Consider the following 20,843-nt stretch of genomic DNA (forward strand, 5'->3'; position numbering starts at 1 on the left):
TGAATTGTGAATTTAGCCATTGAGATAATGATGGCAAGTTGTTAGGCCTATGAGGCCTGTATTTTCATTTAGGCTAGGCTACTCAATACTTTTAAAAATCTGTTTTGGAAGACCAATGGACCTTGTGGACAGAAATAAAATAGCAATAGGCTTTTCCTTCTTTGCAAAAATGTTCAGCCTCCGATTTTGTGTTTAATAACTGACTAAATATAGGCTAGTGACTAAATGGTTTCAAAAAGTTTGAGGTGTTTTTCATTCCACGTCATTGTCGATTGATGAAGTTGTTAGGGGTACCTGCAGAATCCAGGACGATCCTTTAGTGTGTTTTGGAACGGTCTGATACATTTCGAATAACCAGAGTGCAAATGAGCAGTTACAAAATAGATGTTCTTTGAATTAATTTGTTCTCTTGTTAGTCTAATTTCGAAGCCAATTAATTCGTCTTTATTAGAGACAACCTGTTGTCAGTCACCACCACTCTTGTTACCGCGTAGTCTACATCGACTGCATTGTCGTCGCTGCAAAACTTGTTGAACACGCCCTAGACCTCCAGTCTATCGGACACAGTATAAAATCGCCACAACCGAGAAGGAACAGGGGAGAGCAAACATCAACCTCAGGCGTCAACACAGAACGTGATCGACATCTATTTAGTGGGCAACATTAATTTGGAATAAGTTCACATCGAAACTGAGATTTTAAAGACGACTATCCACCAACAGTCTACGTGTTCCTCTTCGGAAATTCTGCTTGCAAGACGTTCAATTTTCTTGCAAATGCCGATACAGACCAATGATAAAGACTGAAAGGTAGGCTGGAATCCTGAACAGAATAAGTTCCTCCGTAAGATTTAGGCTAAATCTCTGCTCGTTCATACTCATGATGGTGTGGTAGTAGGCTACTAGAATAATAAATAGGCTAGTCTACTTTAACGATTTGTTGGATTGTCCTCTTTGTAGTCTACACCAAAACCTTAGCCTATATAGCTGAAAAATAAACACGTTTTGCGGTTGATTTAGGCCATCGACTTAGAAGCACAAACCAGATGTAAAGAATGGTCCATTTATTCCAGAGATTGCCATGCGAGGGCGAACATCCGTAAGCATAGGCTGGAGATAATGCTGGATAGCGGTTTAGTCCAGTAGCCTATTTGACCTCTGTTCACATGTAGCCTAGATCTAACGTTTTGGAGAATGATGTCCTATGTTGTCTTATTATTATTATACAGATCAGATAATTCAGCGTTGTCTTTCGACACTTTTGAAAAAGTTGGAAAATGCATTTTTATGCTGGCAAAAGTTAGTGATGTTTGAGCAGGGTCAAGCGGCTTTGAGTGACGTAAGATGTTATAACATCTGTTTAGGGTAAAAGGGAGCCCCCAGAAGAAATGCAACACAGGATATAGACAGTTCAGTGACTGTGTGTCCTATGCCTATGCTATGCAAACTGGAGAAAACATCCTGATCAAGCACTCATTCTCAGAATTCCTCTAAATTTAAATAGGGAAAAGTACTGTAGGTCTAACAAGCCCCGGGTTATAGGCTATGACAAGGTTCACACCAAAATTAAATGATATTGACTTGCTGTTTTTCGACAGGAAGAAGTCAAGGTAGAGCCACCAAGTAATACAGGTAAAATAAATTGTTTATCTTTCTTTCTTCATAAAACCTTTGTATGCCCACAGCAATGTGATTAATTTCAACAAAGTCACTGCAATATGCACTTTCAATATCCTATTATACAGCTATACCGTTTTGTGTATTATCTCATGTTTCTTATATATTGTTTGTTTTACAGAGAGTGACAGTCATTGTGGAATGATGGACCAAGACTATGAAAAGGACTATGAAAACTACACATATGACTATTTAGAGTATGGCGACTTTGATGACCCTAAAGGAGGTTATACACAGAAAGAAACTCTGCATATAATTTCAGTGGTTATTTATAGTATTTCCTTTGTCCTGGGTCTCTCTGGGAATGGAATTGTGATATGGGTCACAGGGTGCAAAACCAAGCGGACTGTGAATAGCCTATGGCTCCTGAACCTGGCTGTGGCCGACTTTGTCTTTGTGCTCTTCTTGCCTTTCTCCATTGACTACGTGCTCCGAGATTTCCACTGGCACTTTGGACTGGTCATGTGCAAGCTGAACTCCTTTGTGTCGATGATCAACATGTACGCCAGTGTGTTCTTCCTGATGATCCTCAGCACCGACCGCTACATCTCGTTGGTGCACCTGAACTGGTCCCGGACCCACCGCAAGGTGAGCCGAGCCAGGTGGCTCTGTCTGGGGGTGTGGCTGGCGTCGGCCACCCTCAGCTGTCCAGCGCTCATATTCCGCGACACTATGGAGTATCACGGTCGAGTGGTGTGCTTCAACAACTTTCACGAGCACGACAGGCACATGGCGGCTATGAGACACATCACGCTGGTGGTCTTGCGCACCACGCTGGGCTTTGTACTTCCTTTCAGCGCCATCTGTGTCAGTGGCATCCTGCTCACCATCAAAGTCCGCCAGTCCACTGCTGTCCACGTCTCTCGTTTCTCCAAGACCGTTTCCGTGGTCATCCTGGCCTTCTTCTTGTGTTGGATGCCCTTCCACACATTCAGTCTCATGGAGCTGTCCATGCACTCGTCCCTGCTGCTGCACTCAGTGCTGAAGACCGGCTTCCCGTTGGCCACCAGCCTAGCGTTCTTTAACAGCTGTGTCAACCCTCTGTTGTATGTGCTTGTCAGTAAGAAGGTCAGAGGCTTGTTGAAACGCTCCTGTCTTGACATCACTAAGACCTCACTGCGAGAGTTTAGCCAGTCAATCTCAGCCACGAAATCGGCTTCCCTGCCAGCCATTAGCCACTGCCTACCTGAGTCTGTTGTATGATTTGAAGGCCTTTCCACAAAGACTCAGTGTGGAGATTTACAGCAGACGGTTGCAGCCGTTACATGTTTGGGAGACTTTCCTGTTCCAAATAGACATGAGCTTGTTTTTAATGGGTTTTACTCATGTTTACTTTCTGTGGGATAGTGTGCGTGCCTGTATTTACAGGGCACAGAGTGCCAAGTTCTGATGACAACAAAATGCCCGGGGTGGAAAACCAGAGTAAGGAAGAAACCAGCCTTGCCTAAGCTACATCTTGGACACAGGAAAGACACAGGAATTGATTTGAGTGAATACTTATCACCCCTAAATTGACAAAATAGTCAAACATCAACAACACTTTATCTGACTAAAACAGTTAGAGTGTGCACATACCGTATACAACGTTACAGTGAAATTTCACTGTTGAAGTGAGTTGTTGTTTTGATTCTGGATTGATTTTGTCCCATTCAACGATACTACAACATTGTAATGTTTTACCCAGTGTTTTGTAGTGTTTACCCAATTTTTAAGTGTAATTATTACCTAATATATCCTAATATACAGTATATTTTACTCTTATGTTGATTTAAATCAACTGAATGTATGTTCTCACAATTTATATAGTAAGCCTTATCACTACTGGACCAGATGCTTGTAAATAACTGCAACTTTTCCAAATGGCAGACAAATTACATCATTGACTGTTTGTCCATGTCCCGGTAATATAATCTGTGATTTGGATGAAATCATGCATTTGAGTTACTAAAATTTATCCATAGGCGTTTTTATACTCTACTCCACCATCTTTTGGTTGGCTTGCAGAAGTAGCCTAACCGGCCTGAAACATTTCAGCAGTTTGCTTGCACCTAGTTCCAGTCCTCCCAACTTAAATGACTGGTTGATGACTCCAGTGAGCTGCAATATTAGCTAATTGTTTCTTTATCTCACAACAGTTATTTGACTGCAGTCTTTAAGATTATGGGAATGCAAAATTCTCAGGATGGTTTAATCAAAAGTTTTATTTGAATGAAAATGGTCACTTGAAGAATGTCAGTCTATTTCTTTTGAAGGCCTATACTCATGCTAATAAATTCCTGTCCATGATGTCTTTCTCTTAATTTCTTAAAAAGGTAACATAAAAATAAAGTCTATGTAACACATCACTTGTGTTTAAATACCTGTGTGTTTAGCCTAATCTACCAAACAAAAGACAAATCGCTTGACGTTTTGTCTTTTCTCCTAAGCACTAACTCCACACGGATGTGTTCTGAAAACAATGTAGTGTTATGTTGAATGATGGGCAGTTATTTCCTGTTATTTTTCAACAGCCGATAAACAGATGTTGGAACGAGAAGTTAGAATCAGATGTTTCACATGCAAGGCCATGAATACTATCTTATGCAGCCAACACTTAAACACTTAATGCATCAATTACAACATATTTGTTGAGCGGGTAATTTATTCCTAGGGGTTTCTTGGCTTCATAATAAGAGATTGATTTAGGTTTAGGATTTAACAAGATGAGCAAAAATCAACCAATATTTGTATGGTGTAGTTTCATTCCAATTGATGTGAAGTTAGACTGGAAATGGATTAAAAGCTATTTTGATGGATTGGATTAAAAGCTAAGTTGGCTAATTAAACACCTGTCAAATGTGAACATTTATATTTACATGTATATGCCTTATATTTCATACTTTTATGCTTATACAATATTGTATACGTCCTATATTTTATTTGCCTACACGTGTAGCATTTATTCTCTGTGCCCCATCAACTGAACTGATTCAAAATGGTCCCCATAATGTATAATTCTGGAACAGTTATGTTATAGCGCATACATTTAAGGTTTATTAGTCTGAACACAAATAGATGAGTTATCATAACGATATGCTTTAATGTCCCCTTCAACTTAATTAATCTTAAGGCCATTCACGTCAATGCTCTCGTCCCATTGTCCAGTTGTAACATCAGGAACTTTCCTTGTGTTCATCACTTCAGCTGATAGCCTACGTCATACATCCGCTGAGTCCTGGATATCGGTCCATTTTAAATCAGAGTGTTGTAGTCAAAAATAACAATTGAAGTGTATTTCATTCTTATGCAATGGAGCGTTTAACGTCTTTTGGGTAGCACAGTGCAGCACAGATAATCCTCTTAATTCACCGCTAAGACTGGAAACGAATCGCCGGTGCCAAGTGCTGTTTCACCAAACTGCGACACCGAGTGCACGCCAATATATTGTGGAAATACAAGGGGGCATTCCTACGCAGTCTTCGGAGCAGAAATAACAACTCTGTTTTGATTTAAGATACGACTACGAGGTAGGCCTACCGGAGCACGAACAGTCAATTTATATCTACAAATAAACTTTATACGTATATATAGCGACGATGTTTTCATTGACTGTGCTGATATTTTTCCAGCGTCATGCTACGTCTGCCCATCGTGAAGCGCGCGCTGTCTGGTGTGGCACAGGCCAGTGCCAACAATGGTAAGTAGGCCAGATACAATTATTTTGTTTGGCAGATGAGGGGGGTTAACGCTGAATTAGGATATTGCTGTGGTTTATTGACCTCTGAAGATTTTGTCAAACTAAATGTGTTCTTGTGCCCATATGTCCTCACTGTAGGATTAGCTGCAGGATTAGTTGTCATGTCCTAAATGGGAATAAGTGACAGGGTATGCCCAAAATGAAGAAGCTAAATCTGCCTAATGTTTAGAAATGACGGATGGTAGGGTAATGGAAATTACATTACATGTGTTATTAAAGGTTAATTTGGCCTTTTCAGTTCGCACAGCTGCTACAGCCACTGCCACTTCCAGTAACCTCATCGAGGTTTTTATTGATGGAAAACCTGTTATGGTTGAACCAGGAACAACAGTATTGCAGGTAACGGAGGCACGGTTCGGGTTCATTGTATAGCCTACTTTGATTCTGCATAGTGCAACCACAGAGTCTTACTATTTAAGGGTCAGTCATGTTTTTTAAAATTTTTACGTGAGCTTGTCAAACTTTGATGTTTATCAGGCTTGTGAAAAAGTTGGGATGCAGATACCTCGTTTCTGCTATCATGAGCGTCTGTCTGTTGCTGGGAACTGTCGAATGTGCCTGGTGGAAATTGAGAATTCCCCTAAAGTATGTATTACTACGTGTATTATGTACATTACAGTTCTTTTACACTCACCACAATCATATTTGTCTTTGTTCTGTCGCTTACTCATTTAGTAGATTAACGCTTAAGTGCAACTCACTGTGTTACAGCCAGTAGCTGCATGCGCCATGCCTGTCATGAAGGGTTGGAATGTTCTGACCGACTCAGAGAAAACAAGGAAAGCTAGGTAGGACTGTAGTTCTCTATGAACTCGTGTTCCAACTGAGTCAGTGAGACCCAATGGTCACATGTTGTTTAAAAAATAAACCCTCATAATACTGAAAACCACAGAACACAGTTTGATAACACCATTACTTATGCATGCACATTTCAGATCGACACCCACCCACCCAGATTTCAAATCAACACTCAATACAGTCATGGCATTTCCTCAAAAGTGTTATATGTTTTTTGTTGTCAGAATTAAGTCTGATTCCTCAGGAGCTTTTGCATATTTCTATAAAGTACTTTACATTCTTTGTATTCTGGTTGTGTATTTTAATGTATGTATTTAATTCAGTGTGTTAAAAGGCCTGACTGTGGTCATAACTTGTTTAGAGAGTAACACCTTTATAACTGCCATTGTAATGTAGTAATAGTACATATTTGACAAGAAAACTATACACTACACTGTTAACCCTCTATTGATGATATAATGTATGATGTGAATTTCCTGTACAACATATCAGCCACCATGGATTTAACTGATTATTTTGGTCAACAGAGAGGGTGTGATGGAATTTCTGCTAGCCAACCACCCTCTGGACTGCCCCATATGTGATCAAGGTGGAGAGTGTGATCTGCAGGTAAAAAGAGGCATTGCACCCTTAATTACCCTATGGTATTCTTTAAGCCTCACCTCTGCCGGGCTCTGTTACGGTGATGAACTTAACAGCTAAACAAATGCACCTCTTATTTAACCATCCACATGTCCCCTGAGCACAATCTTTATGGTTGTGATTAGCAGACTCCATCTTGAACAGATTGGCAAGATTTACTTTGAGCACATTGTTTGTTTTTGTGATAACTAGGGTAAGCCAGAGGTGTAAAGTGGGTGCCAGGGCTTGAGGAGATGAGAGGGACATACTGGTCTGAATTAAATTATCATGATGCCATGCAACATGTTTCATATTTCTGCTGTCACTGCAGGATCAATCCATGATGTTTGGTAGTGACAGAACCCGCTTCACAGAGGGAAAGCGAGCTGTTGAGGATAAGAACATCGGTCCACTTATCAAGACCATCATGACACGTTGTATTCAATGCACCAGATGTGTGAGGTACTAAAAGGCACTGATTTTATTCAGATACCTGAGACTGCACATACATTATGACTTTCATTATATTTGTATGTTCAATGTAAATGACCTAGCAGAGGTTGCTGGAGATTGAGGAGTGGACTGTAGCAGATCAAACTTAACCGTTGCCTTTCAGGTTTGCTAGTGAAATAGCAGGTGTAGAAGACCTGGGCACTACAGGAAGAGGCAATGCAATGGAGATTGGAACTTATGTGGAGAAAATGTTCATGTCTGAGCTCTCTGGCAACGTCATTGACATTTGCCCAGTAGGAGCACTGACCTCCAAACCATATGCCTTCACATCTCGCCCCTGGGAAACAAGGTATCTGTGAATGCATTATGTTATTATTTCACAAGCTGACATATGGTAAATAGTTTTAATGCTATTTAAAGGAGATGTGCACTGGGCCCAATTAAGGCTGTATTTCCTCTATCCACAGGAAAACGGAATCCATTGATGTATTAGACGCGGTTGGCAGCAACATTGTTCTGAGCACAAGGGGAGGAGAGATCATGAGAGTCCTACCTCGAATTCATGAGGACATCAATGAGGAGTGGATCTCTGATAAGACCAGGCAAGTCTGTTACTACACCAATGGTGGAGAACTGATTCCTTTGTGCTTTTGGCCAAAAGTTATAGAATTTAAAAAAATCTTATTCAAGGTTTGCATACGATGGGCTAAAAAGGCAGAGACTTACACAGCCCATGGTGAAGGATGCATCTGGACAGCTTGTGACCACATCATGGGAGGATGCTTTGACCCAAGTGGCAGGAATTGTAAGTACTCGCATGTTTGCCTTTACTTTTTGTGATAATTTCACCTAAAAGCGTAGAATAACAAATGTAACTTTTTAAGGAGAGATTTATTTGAGCTCTATGTGAAGCTTTTGAAATTAAGATCCAAGCATAATTTTAACCGTTTTTGAATACTGTAGCTACAAGGATGTAAAGGCAATACAGTTGCTGGTGTGGCTGGTGGGATGGTGGATGCCGAGGCCCTGATCACTCTAAAGGACCTCCTCAATCGTCTCAACAGTGAGAATCTGTGCACTGAGGAAATCTTCCCCATGGCTGGGGCAGGGTGAGATGAGCCATGAAGCGAGACAATTTAAAGGGACAGGGTAGGATTATATCAGGACTGAGAAGGAGTTTGAGTTTTTAAACATTCCTATTCTGTCATTTCCATCCTACAGAACAGATCTGCGTTCAAACTACTTGTTGAACACCAGCATCAGTGGGATTGAAGAGGCTGATCTGATGCTTTTGGTTGGCACCAACCCACGATATGAAGCGCCACTCTTCAACGCTCGCATCAGAAAGAGGTGAAATAAAATAGATTATAGTTGGTGAATTACAAATGTCTTGATTTCGGAATATACACTGATACAATGTCATGATTTCCTCTGTCTGACTGAACTACCTAAATGACTAAGAATATCTAAATGTGTTGTGGTGGATATTTTATAAACCCATAATATCAACCCTACAGTTGGCTTCACAATGAACTTCAGGTTGCACTAGTGGGGCGAGAAGTGGACCTGAGCTACACATACAACCATCTTGGAGAATCCACTAAGGTGCTGCAAGATATAGCCTCTGGGAAACACCCCTTCAGTAAGGTATATATTAATTATTTCCTCCTTAATGTGAAATGTTTGATGGTTATACTACTGCCCCAGAACTACACTAGTGTTCCTTGGTTTTTCTTACACTCTATTTGGTTCATTCTCACTTCCCTTCCAGGTTCTAGCCCAAGCAAAGCGCCCAGTCGTGGTGGTTGGCAGTGCTGCTCTGCAGAGAGAAGATGGTGCGGCTCTACACGCAGCTGTGTCCACTATTGCTCAGAATGCTCGTGTTAGCAGTGGTGTTGAGGAGAACTGGAAAGTGTTGAATGTACTTCACAGGTAAGCGTTTTGAACCATTTAAACAAATACTGAACAATACAGTATTCCAGGGCAATACTGTGATAATACCTTGTGTCTTTGGCTAAGTCCATATTACAGCTAAAACTGTGTGTCTATGGTTTCATGTGTCAATGCAGAATATAAAGCATACAATGTTTTATAGTATAGTAAACAGTATAGTACTGTTTTACTTTTTTCAGGAAGTACTGATATGCACAGCATTTTCAGTTTTAATATTTTCATTTTTTGTGAATATTTTATATTCATATTTTCATGACCAAGAGCATGTCTCATCTTTATACAATAAAACAAAATGAAACCCCCAAATGTTAATATTTGTTTTGGCTTTATTATTATATAGGTACAAGGATTATTATACAAGAATTATCAAAGTTGTGTCAAGGTTTGTCTTTTGTTTGACTGAACAGAGTGGCTAGTCAAGTGGCTGCATTGGATCTGGGGTATAAACCAGGAGTAGAGGCTATAAGGCAGAATCCACCAAAAGTTTTATTTCTTCTTGGGGCTGATGCTGGCTGTATAACAAGACAGGACTTGCCAAAGGACTGTTTTATCATCTATCAGGGTAAGTATAGATACAGTAATTCAGATTCATACTCAGTGCTACAGCATGTGTCTGTTTGTCAGACTGTATTCTAACTTCTTACAGCAGTCTAAGGCAATAACAGATAAGAACAGCAAGAGTTACTTTAGAAACTAACTGAATTGCATTTAAATAATTATCCAAATATTTCTTCAATAATGGAAGTGAGCAAGTTAAATTGCTCATGCTAAGCCGCATTTGCCTATTGTTGAATTGTAAGAGAACTTTGTGTTGTAGGGCATCATGGTGATGTAGGAGCAATTATGGCAGATGTGATACTACCTGGGGCGGCATACACTGAAAAGTGTGGCACCTATGTCAACACTGAAGGTCGAGCACAGCAGACTCATGTGGCAGTGACAGCTCCTGGCATGGCAAGGGAGGACTGGAGAATTATTCGGGCCATCTCAGAGGTGAGACATTCAACCTGATAAAAGAAGAAGAATGTCAATTATATTTTCATGATTAACTTCAATGCTTTTTATTTTCCTACCTGTCACAAATAGCTGGCAGGTGTGACCCTGCCCTATGACACATTAGATGAGGCGCGCAACAGGCTAGCTGAAGTGTCACCAAACCTGGTTCGATATGATGATGTGCAAGAAGCAAACTATTTCAAACAAGCCAATGAACTTTCAAAGGTACTATTTGCCATTATCTGTACCTGCCATGTTTTATCAAATAAATTCAGCTGTAAACATACAAATGTTTTGGTAGTATTACTGCTCATTATGGTTTATGGTAATGCCTCTGTTTCCCCCTTTCACTGTCTGTCAGACCATAAATCAAACCCTGCTCTCAGACCCCTTGGTTCCTCCATTGCTCACAGTGAAGGATTTTTACATGACAGGTTTGTTTGTGTTTTGTTTACTCTGGTTTCTGTTGTTTTTTTTTTTGTGTCAGTGTGAATGACAGTGCCTTGACATCTCTTTGTCATCCTCAGATTCCATCAGCAGAGCTTCTCAAACAATGGCTAAATGTGTGAAGGCGGTGGTAGAGGGAGCAGAAGCAGTGGACGAACCCAATGTTATATGTTAATGTGTTCTCTGCATTTTATTTGAATCCCTCAGGACAGCAAAATGTCTTATGCTCACAACACACAATACAGAGTTAAATAGAAATGTTTTAGCCAACAAGTCAAGTCAAGTCAACCTGCAAATTACTCCAGATGCATTTCCTAAACTGATCGTGTATGGTCAGATATATTTGTTTTGCAGTGCAAAAATGTAAAAAGTAAACTCAATATCTATTAAATAGTTTTGTCTATTTTAAATGTAATAATAAATTATAGGGTACTATACGAATCTCCAAGCTTTTGTTTGTGAATGTAAGAGCAAATATTATTTTCATTAGATTGTAGCCCAAAAACACACAGCACAAAAACGCCAGCCTGTAGGGCCATTTAAAACAGACACTTGCTTAAATCATTCTAAGCATGCTCTATTAATGAAAGTATCTTATATTTTGTGTCTATTTTTGTTATCTTTCTTCCTAAGTGAATGAAGTCACTACAGTAGTCATATATTTTCACACTGATTGTCAGTTCAAATTGAAAATAGCCCTGTCGTGTGCATAATATCCCATGTCGTAGGCTACCTACTGTTTGATGACCCGTAGGGAAACTAGAATCAACAGTTGCTCGGTGGAATGACCAGATTTATGTAATGAGGGTTGGTGGTACAAAAGCTTCACCCCCTCTGTCAGGGAACACAATGGTGCTCAGCAACCCCACCCTACAATAACAAGCACTATGCATGAGTATGATTAGTTTCACTACTAGGCTATTAAGAATTCACATCTCATGTCGGTCTCACTGTAATAGACTTGAATTTCCAATATGGTAGATAAAGTTGTTGTTCAGCAGTAGGCTGTTGTCATGTCCCCGCAGTGCCGATAGTGGTGCTGTGAGGAGACTCCACCGTGGACTGAACTAATACCACAGCAGCTTTTAACGGCTAAAGTGTGCTGTGGGTAAACATCGTTTAAATGTAGTCATTTTATCTCAAATTATTCACGGATAGGAAACGGATCAATTACCAAAACATACCGAATATCGACCCCAATCTGGTAGCTGTAGCCGACTGTGTTAGGTAATTCTACAGGCAAATCGAAGCGAATACCCTACTCAGCCTATACCAACGAAAGGTAAGCTTCCCTTTTTGCAGCCATGGACTTAATTTCTGCGGTATCCCAGCTTTGAGCTAGGAGGACAGGGAGTTATTACTCGAGGCCCCAGTCACACGTATTTTTAGGCCCTGACCTCAGCCTTGCGCTGACATTTATTAACGTTATACATCATAGAGAAGTACAATACCTACACACATCGATTTTCGTACATGGGAAAACACGGATACATTATTCTGTGTTTTCGGTATTATAATTTAGATAAGGTGACGACTTCGCTGGCTAGCTAGCTATATTGAGCAATGTTTTGTTTTGGAGGCCTGTTTTGGTAGGCCCCTTGCGCCTCTTAACTAGCTCGCTAACATTAACGTTACTTAGCCTTTGTTAGTATCACTCATCAAATCAAAGATGTTTGTGATTACTTTAAATGCTCTTTTATACAATTAAGGTTTATCCTTGCAGTTTTATAACAAGTGATGTGCAAAGTGCCCTATGTAATGAGCAAATGAAAATAATGTGTCCGTTTCCTGGCTAGAGCCTCTTATCGCTAGCAATGTTTTTAGCTTTGATGTGGCTAACAAGTATGATAGATTAACAGTACTATAACTAGCCAGCTAGGATTATAGCTATCTAATTTTCTAATTTTGATTGGTTATGTCATCGCTGGCTATGAGCTTGAGAGATACGTTTGGATCAGTGCAACTGTTACATTATCTGACAGGTGTTCCGTCACATAAATGGAGCTCAGTATGTTTTCCCCCACGATTGCAAGCTTGCTAGTGCTAGTCGTCTTGCTCGCTAACCAGTTCCTGTGGGTAAGCACTGGTTTCAGTTGGCTAGCTGCTACGTTACCTACGTTAGCCTGAGCTACTATTGTTTTGGTTTAAGGCTAGTGCATTTATCCTATAAAAAATATGACTTGGATAACCAAGTCTGTATGTAGGAAAAGGAACAATAGTTTCAGTTAGGAACTTACTGTGTTGTTGGGTTGGTTGTTACAACATTCAAATGTCAGCTACCTGCCTTGCTTACTTGAAGTAAGTTAACGTTAACGTTAGGAAGAAAATATGACAGCAAGCTTACGTTCTTTTTCAAGGATAACGAAGTTCCTAGGCCTGTTTTACGTCGTTATTTTGATGGTTTGTTGCAAAAGATGACATCAATAAAACTGTTTGAGTATTTGTCAGTCCTCATGTCAACAATATATAACGTAAACGTTACTTTCCGATGATTCTTTCTTGATTTCCCTCAAACGTCTGGGATCTAGCTAGAACCTCTAGTAGCCATTGTGAAAGTTCTGTCTGCTTACTTGATCTTAGAACGTTTGTTGCCCCCTCTTCAGGTGATAGGGCTGTAACATTGACTGTTGGCTTAGTGTCTATGTGTGTAGCTCTGGGGTAAAAATATGAATGCAATGGGTTCCTGCCGTAGGTTCTTGCCCCACCTCCTTGTTCGGTGTATCTAGAGTTTCATACGCTTAGTGTGGGACCGGTAGTGGGTAAGAGGTATGTTGAAAATTAAACTGGGGTGTAACAAGTGGGCAAGTGGATTTCAAAGAACTGTTGCTACATGTCTCCTCTCACTATCACCAGCCTCATCCACTTCTTCTGGACTATGATAAAGATGCCCATTGCTTATGTGATTGGTTCGAGCCAGAAAATCAGATTGATGAACATTTCAGGGAAGTCTATGATGGACTATGATGTTAATCCTTTTCTCTGGTCTCCTTCATCAGCTGATGTTCTCAAGGACAAGAGTCACGTGATGTATGAGGGCAAACACATACACTTCTCGGAGGTGGACAATAAGCCATTGTGCTCGTACAGCCCCAAGCTCTGCAAGCAGCGCAGACTCAACGGCTATGCCTTCTGCATCCGGCATGTTCTAGAAGACAAGACCGCTCCCTTCAAGCAATGTGAATATGTGGCTAAGTACAACAGCCAGCGATGCACCAACCCCATCCCCAAATCTGAGGACCGCAGGTGAGAGGCCCCATCCTCCAAACCAACAAGTCCAAAGTCAATGTTATTTGGTATACTTTAGCTTAGAGGAGGCTGAGGTCACTGCATTATGTTGTTTGTTGCCTTTTTTAATTTTTTTGTTTCTTTCGCAGATACTGTAACAGCCACCTGCAGGTGCTGGGCTTCATCCCCAAGAAGGAGCGCAAGAAAAGCACGATGCACTGGAGGAGATGCGTGGGCGGTCGCACCTGGACTCGGTGGCCCTCAATATCACCGTGCCCTCGCTAGCGCTGAAGGCCTCCAACGGGCTGGACGAGTTGCCGCCCTCGCTGCCGCCCTCGCTGCCGTGTTCGCGCCTGCTGCCCCTGCCCGACGGGGAGCACCTGGACCCGTTCGCCTTCTACGAGGAGGACACGGGGCCGGAGGAAGGGACGCCACGCAAGGGCTCCTCAGTCAGGAAGAAGCCGCAAAGCCGGCTGGTGCTCAGCCAGAGACTGCCTCCGCCACCGCCACCACCACCGCTGCCACGCGACACCGACCTCCTCAAGCCTCGCTCTGAGCACTTTAGCCCTTCGGCTGCGCGCCCCGGCCCTCACCCTTCCTCTCCTCTGTGCGCCCAGCTTCCCCTCCAGCACAGCGGACTCCTCCGGCTGCCCAAGCACTCTGGCAGCCTGCCCCCTTACTCCCGCCAGGGCTCGCAGCAGGGTTTATTATGCAAGCCAGCACCACCTCACACTGGCCCCCCACTGCCTCCTGGGCTGGCCCCTGGCGGCGCCGCGCCCGGACCGGGACAGTCGTCTGGCTCCTCCCTCAGCAGGAAAGGCCTGCTCACTGCCACGCCTTTGCTGTCCGGCACGCTGGACTCTGTGCAGCGCCACCTGGTGGCCATGCGGCCCGCTTCCTTCTCACCACCCCCGGCCTGCCTGCAGCGGCTCAAACACTTGGTGCAGCTGTGCTCCAACAGGCAAGAAGAACACGGGGATCTCTTCCCTCATCTAGGTGCGCTGACCTCCAGCTTTCAACACCATACAATTTCACACTTAGCAGAGGCAGGGACACTAACTACCCTAACTGTAGTACATTTTCCACAGAAGTGTAAACGTAGAGTCACTGTTCCACTTTTAGTACCTTATTGTCATCACTTCCATCATTGGAAGCACATCCCTACTGGATTTATTAGTAGGGATGTGCTTTATTACAGTGTAGTTGGCGGGGGAAAGAGCAGTAGCAGATAATAAGGTCTTCATAGTCTGTTATCTTGTAAGAGAGCCAGAAAAAAGAAATATAAATTGGTTGGTAGTAGATCCATGCCATTACTTTGGAGGCAGATGGGCCTGGGTAGATGGGTAGTGTAGAATGATGGTGGTGATATTGTTTATTTGCATCATGCACAATCAGTGATTTTATGTAGTAGTACACCATGTTATGCTTATTGGCGAGCTGTAAAGGAAAGACTAGATCAGTGTATTTGAAGTAAGATTGTATACTTGAGTCTAGACTTGAATGAGATGATCATAAAATATGAGCCTGGGCAATACTGACCACTTTTCCATTGGGTCAGTGGTATGCCACAGAAGCGACCAGTATAGAGCAACTGAGTGCCCACAGCAATGCGCTCCAGTATTCAACACATATCTTGCATTCCTCCTAACCAGATGCATTTGGCCAATGGGTTCATCTGTCAGCACAAGGAAGCTGATGAGAAATTGCGATGGCAGATGTCTATTATTTACATCACAAGACTAGGATGATTTTGATCAAATTCATTGTTACAATGTCAACATACTTAATCAAATACTGACAATGTTTTCAATTTGTTAACTATTTAGCACTCATTTCATTGAAAAGCTACCTTGATAACTAGCCATGCAACTTTGGAGTTCAGATGAACAGAATGTAATTTAGACACTTTTTGAATATTTGACCATATTATGATTATCACAACACTGCATATAAGTAATTTTATGGGGGGCATGTACTATGCATGTACATTGCAATGACCCATTGAGATCATGTGGAAATGACATGTCTGATTGCAGAGAAATGAATATATCTACTCTCTGTTTTACAGGGTTGGACTGGTCTGAAGACAGTGGGGAGGAGGACTATGAAGACTTTGAAACACTTTCACCTTCCCAATTCTCTGGAAGATCACAGGAAGGATCCATGCAAGACCAGTAAGTTGCAGTGGAGATAGGCAAGTGGATGCTGTTTACTTGGCAGTAGGATGAGGAAGTTACAGAACACTCATTGCTAATTGAAATGTATGAAGGATGCAGTGAAACAGAGTTCAGGCTCCATGGCAAGGTTCAGAAGAAGGTCTGTAGTTTATTAAAAGGAGCTGGGTAATGCAAAATAATACTCTTTTCATTTCATGGGTAAAGCGGTATGAAGCTGTTCAAGGGGAATAGGTTAGGAATGTACAGTCTTTGTTGTATGTCTGTTGAGGTAAAGCTGGTATGAAGAGAGCCCATCACTAACCCTGTGCTGCCCCCTAGCTCTCTGGAGGACACAAGTAGCTCCAGGAGGGTCCGGCTGGCCCGCCTTTGCGCCCTCCTGCAGGACAAGTACAAACACCTGTGCAGGCAGGAGAGGGCAGCCACACGCCAGAAGAGACACCGATATGCCTTCCGCAAAGCCCTGCTGCACGCCGCCGCCAAGGACCCCGACTGCACGGCGGAGCTCATCCAGGCCCTCTGCAAGATCTCGCGATCCTCAAGGTGAGGCAGCCGGCCAAGGCACAGACCGCTGCTCCGTCCAGACTGTGTCCAGCTTGCTTTTTCTCTCAATATCTTATCCTATCTGGCCCATGTTTTTGTTTGTCTGGGGTGCTGTTTGTTATTGGGGCAGAGTTACATTCTGCTGTGCTTCTCCTTAGTGCAAAGCAGGTGCGACTGGGCGTCCCAGAGACTACTGGGCTCTGCACGGGAAGCACCAAGAGCCAGGCTTGCAGAAACAGAGCCCTGCCCTTCACCCAACACTGCTTCCAACGTATCCTTCAGCCACAACTCTTGCACTCCAGTCGGCTGTGTCATAACACGCACTCTTGCATATTGAACACAATGTGAATCTGGATACCGAGGCCTGTGATCCAGGAAAGGAAGTGGTAGAGGGGGTAGAATCTGGATGATGGTATCTCATGTCAGTCACTGAATGGGCCATCTGGTGGCAGTGCTCCGCCAGATGCGGTCACGGTTAGAGGTGTGAATCTTCCCTGATCTCCCGATTCGATTACGATTATCATGTCTTTGATTTGATTCGATTCGATATCTCAATGCATCATGATGCATCAAATACATTTTTCTATTAAAGCCATATAGGATATTTGACTTGACAGAATGCATTAAGGCCAGCTGTGGCCTACTGGTCAGCGCTTCGGACTTGTAACCGGAGTGTTGCCGGTTCGAACCCCGACCAGTAGGAATGGCTGAAGTGACCTTGAGCAAGGCACCTAACCCCTCACTGCTCCCTGAGCGCCGCTGTTGTAGCAGGCAGCTTACTGCACCGGGATTAGTGTGTGCTTCACCTCACTGTGTGTTCACTGTGTGTTTCACTAATTCACGGATTGGGATAAATGCAGAGACCAAATTTCCCTCACGGGATCAAAAGAGTATATATACTTACAATACTTTTAATATTTTAATATAATACAGTTTTCAATATTACTTATGTTTTCATCCAAAAATACAAGTAGTAAGATATAAACAATCTTTTTTATTTAACAAAGTCTGAACACAGCCTACAATCGATTATGGTCGGCCACTGCATCGATGCAGATGCATTGATTATTTTATTAATTTCAACACCTAGTCACGGCGAACCCAAGTGTTTAGCACCTGGTGCCCTCTGTGTTTCCTTTAACGCGCGTGTCTGAAGACATCCTGCTGAACCGCTCCCAGCAGCTCTTCTCCAGCTGCACGGCCAAGTTTGCTGATGGACAGCAGTGCTCCATCCCCGTCTTTGACATCACGCATCAGACCCCGCTGTGCGAGGAACATGCCAAAAAAATGGTGAGTCTCCCTAGAGGAGAAGGTGCCATCTGGAGCCGCTAATGGCTCTTTGGCGCATCAGAGACCTCGTTCAAGAGACCGGAATCCATAAGGGGTTCTTATTCGTAGTTCATTTTAGTTGTGAAAAGCCGATCTGTCTCAGCCTTAGAGTCGATTATTTATTCACTCGGTGAACAAGTCAGTCTTGTACATTGTAGGTAATGTAACAGGACTTGCCGGGTCCTGTGATTTTGTAAACACTGTGCGGTTTTCACCATCTGTGTGTGTGTCTTGTGGCAGGATAACTTCCTGCGTGGGGATGGCAACAGGAGACTGCAGCAGCAGCAGCAGCAGCAGCATCTGCACCATCAGCAGCAGCAGCAGCAGCAGCACCTCCTCCATCAGCACCAGCACCAGCGCAAGCCGCGCAAGAAGACCAAACCGGCGGCGCTCACCAAGAAACACAAGAAGAAGCGGAGGAGAGGGCCTCACCGGCCGCAGAAGCCCATCCCACCCGCGCTGCCCCAGGGCAACCTGGCCATGCCTTCCACTCTGGCTCTGTCCACCAACGCTGCCAGTGTCAGGTCAGACACCCACACGTTTTCCTGGACTCCTCTCTTTTTGACAGTGTGTTCATGGCTTTATCAATGGATTGTAGTGTCTTGCACGGTGGCCTTGCTCAATGGCCTTGCTCGGTATCCACTGCGGCCGATAAATTGTCCTCAGGATGTGCTCTTATTGTAGTGTTGTCACTGGAGGAAGTTGATCATGTCTGTCCTTGGCAGCAGGAGTCTTTCAACACCAGAGCTGAGCACGGATGAGCTTCCTGATGACATCACCAATGACATAGCGGACATTCCAAACGACCTTGAACTAAACCAGGAGGATTTCTCGGACGTGTTGCCAAGGCTTCCTGATGACCTGCAGGACTTTGACCTGTTTGAAGGTATGCACTTGACAATATTTGTTAGTTTATATGAGTTTGAAACTTAACTCATGATTATAATTGTACAGTTATTTTGGTGAACAGCAGAGCTTGTGTGTGTGTGTGTGTGTGTGTGTGTGTGTGTGTGTGTGTGTGTGTGTAGGTAAGAATGGGGAGTTGCTGCCCACCACCGAGGAGGCGGAGGAGCTGGTGCGAGCGCTACAGGCCATGGGCTCCTACCCGGACTCGCTGGTGTGCCTCTCCTCCATGGGCGAGCTGGCGTCGGGCGTCCCCTCGGGCAGCATGGGCGACCTGCTCAACGGGCGACTGCCCGCCGAGAACTTCACCAGCCTCGAGCTGGAGGAGAACCTGCTGCACTCGGCCGACGCTCATTTCCCGCCCTCGCCCTCGCCGCCACCGACGCCCGCGTCGCGCCAGGCTCCCGCCCCCACCACGTCCGCCACCCCGACCACTCCCAGCCTGACCGCCGCCCCCCAGACGCCCAGCGAGCCCCAGAGGACGTTCCCGCGGCCCGCTCCCCTGCCCCACGCGCTGGCCAAGCCTGACCCGGCCTGCTCCCCACCTTCCGCCGGGCCCTTCAGCAGCAGCGAGCACGTGCCCTCCCCCTACAGCGAGCACATGGCCTCTCCGCACGCCGGCCACTTCCAGGCCGAGTCGCCGCTGCTCCTGGAGGTGCCACTCAGCGGGTGCCCGGCCCGCCGCGACCGCCCTGGAACCACCTGCCTCTCTCGCTCGCCGACCCCTCGCCGTACGGCAGCCTGATGGGGCCGGAGGGACACCTGCTGTCCACCTCTCTGTCCACGCCGCCCTCTACCACACACCAGGCGGCCCTGCAGCCCACCGCGGCCCTGTCGGCGCTCCCCCAGGGCGGTCTGACGGGGCTGGGTTCGCCCCCCGCGCCTGCCTCCACCTCCACCGCCGTCTCCTCGTCCCCACCCTCGTCCTCCCCGACGCGGGACCTCCTGGGCTCGCCGCAGGCCAAGCAGCAGCTCCCGCAGTTCAGCGCCGCCTTCGGCCACCAGCTGGCCTCCCACAGCGGCATCCCCAAGGATGTGCAGCCCAGCCACAGCTCCACAGCACCCCCTACAGGCTTCACCATCACCAGTGCCACGGCTGCAAGTGCCAACAGTGCGACTCCCCCCTTCCCGCACAGTAACTGAGAAGTGGTGGGAGAGCGAGAGTGACCGAAAGAGCGAATGTGGATTGGTGTGAATGCGCGCGTGTGTGTGTGTGTGTGTGTGTGTGTGTGTGTGTGTGTGTGTGTAGTATGTTTGTCTGGTCACTGCACATCAGCTAAGCAGTGGACTCCGTTCACTCAGCAACTCAACTCATCTCAGACTCAAGTCAGAGAAATCAAGCAACATTGTTTCTGCTATTTTATTTGATACATGCCGCAAGAGTGGATCAACGGTGGCCTGTTTGTTAAATGTTTTAATTCAAACTTTGCCATGACTAAAAGACTGCCTCAGAGTCCACTCGTTGGGGTGCATGTGCAGCCTTGGGTCCTTCTCCTCCAGCTCCTCCAGGGGAGTCGGGTCGGGCGGGTGTCCGTGACCACAGGCAGGACGCACCCCTCAAAGGACCCACAATTCCAGAGGTAGTGACAGAGAGACAGTGCTACAGAATTCAATGACGAAACAACACCTCAATCAGCAGTCTAGTCTTAGTTGTTCCAGTGGAGACCTGTCTCAGAGCTGTAATCATATCCTTCCTCATTTACAAGATCAGCGTATTCCTTTAATCTGCCCTTTATACAAGTGCGCACACACACACACTTATTCACTCACTCTCAAACACAATCTCGTGGCTCTACTGACCCCTACAGAAACATGCCAGTATGAATGTCAGGGCCTGCTTCAATTGAAACAGATATAATCCCATCATGAAGGACGTTTCCTGACCAGCTTGACAGACAGCAGAAAATTGCCAAAATTATTTTAAATGGTTGTTTTTTTAAGCTACTGTGTGTATGTGTGTGTGTGTGTGTGTGTGTGTGTGTGTGTATA

At 44.5% G+C, this 20,843-nt stretch overlaps 3 protein-coding genes across 4 annotated transcripts; all 3 read left to right on the top strand.

Moving 5' to 3' along the window:
• The first annotated feature begins 589 nt into the window (after positions 1-589).
• Positions 590-4,021, top strand: cmklr2 (chemerin chemokine-like receptor 2). The gene is made up of 3 exons (XM_048239263.1): positions 590-809; positions 1,598-1,631; positions 1,798-4,021. Exon 3 carries the CDS (start codon positions 1,818-1,820, stop codon positions 2,877-2,879), a length of 1,062 nt encoding a protein of 353 aa, XP_048095220.1. The 5' UTR covers positions 590-809; positions 1,598-1,631; positions 1,798-1,817; the 3' UTR covers positions 2,880-4,021.
• A 761-nt stretch (positions 4,022-4,782) lies between these two features.
• On the top strand, positions 4,783-11,077 carry LOC125292085 (NADH-ubiquinone oxidoreductase 75 kDa subunit, mitochondrial-like). 2 transcript variants are annotated; one of them, XM_048239228.1, is made up of 19 exons: positions 4,783-5,182; positions 5,285-5,352; positions 5,651-5,751; positions 5,890-5,997; positions 6,124-6,200; positions 6,738-6,819; positions 7,163-7,293; positions 7,448-7,633; positions 7,752-7,886; positions 7,975-8,089; positions 8,248-8,393; positions 8,506-8,634; positions 8,802-8,931; positions 9,056-9,216; positions 9,645-9,799; positions 10,055-10,230; positions 10,324-10,458; positions 10,595-10,667; positions 10,761-11,077. In XM_048239228.1, the coding sequence occupies exons 2-19, from the start codon at positions 5,289-5,291 to the stop codon at positions 10,853-10,855; spliced, it is 2,199 nt and encodes a 732-aa protein (XP_048095185.1). In that variant the 5' UTR covers positions 4,783-5,182; positions 5,285-5,288; the 3' UTR covers positions 10,856-11,077. The 2 variants fall into 2 exon arrangements, with proteins under 2 accessions (XP_048095185.1, XP_048095186.1); XM_048239229.1 differs by lacking the exons at positions 4,783-5,182; positions 5,285-5,352; positions 5,651-5,751; positions 6,124-6,200 and having other exon boundaries at positions 5,893-5,997.
• A 626-nt stretch (positions 11,078-11,703) lies between these two features.
• LOC125292084 (INO80 complex subunit D) lies at positions 11,704-20,843 on the top strand. Its single transcript, XM_048239227.1, is given in 12 exon segments — positions 11,704-11,962; positions 13,677-13,923; positions 14,055-14,113; positions 14,116-14,901; positions 15,974-16,079; positions 16,401-16,622; positions 16,781-16,893; positions 17,779-17,912; positions 18,192-18,475; positions 18,680-18,837; positions 18,980-19,522; positions 19,525-20,843. Coding segments are annotated over 11 exon segments (3,096 nt in total). The 5' UTR covers positions 11,704-11,962; positions 13,677-13,705; the 3' UTR covers positions 19,998-20,843.

Source organism: Alosa alosa, chromosome 3 (genome assembly GCF_017589495.1).
Source record: "Alosa alosa isolate M-15738 ecotype Scorff River chromosome 3, AALO_Geno_1.1, whole genome shotgun sequence".
NCBI lineage: Eukaryota > Metazoa > Chordata > Actinopteri > Clupeiformes > Clupeidae > Alosa > Alosa alosa.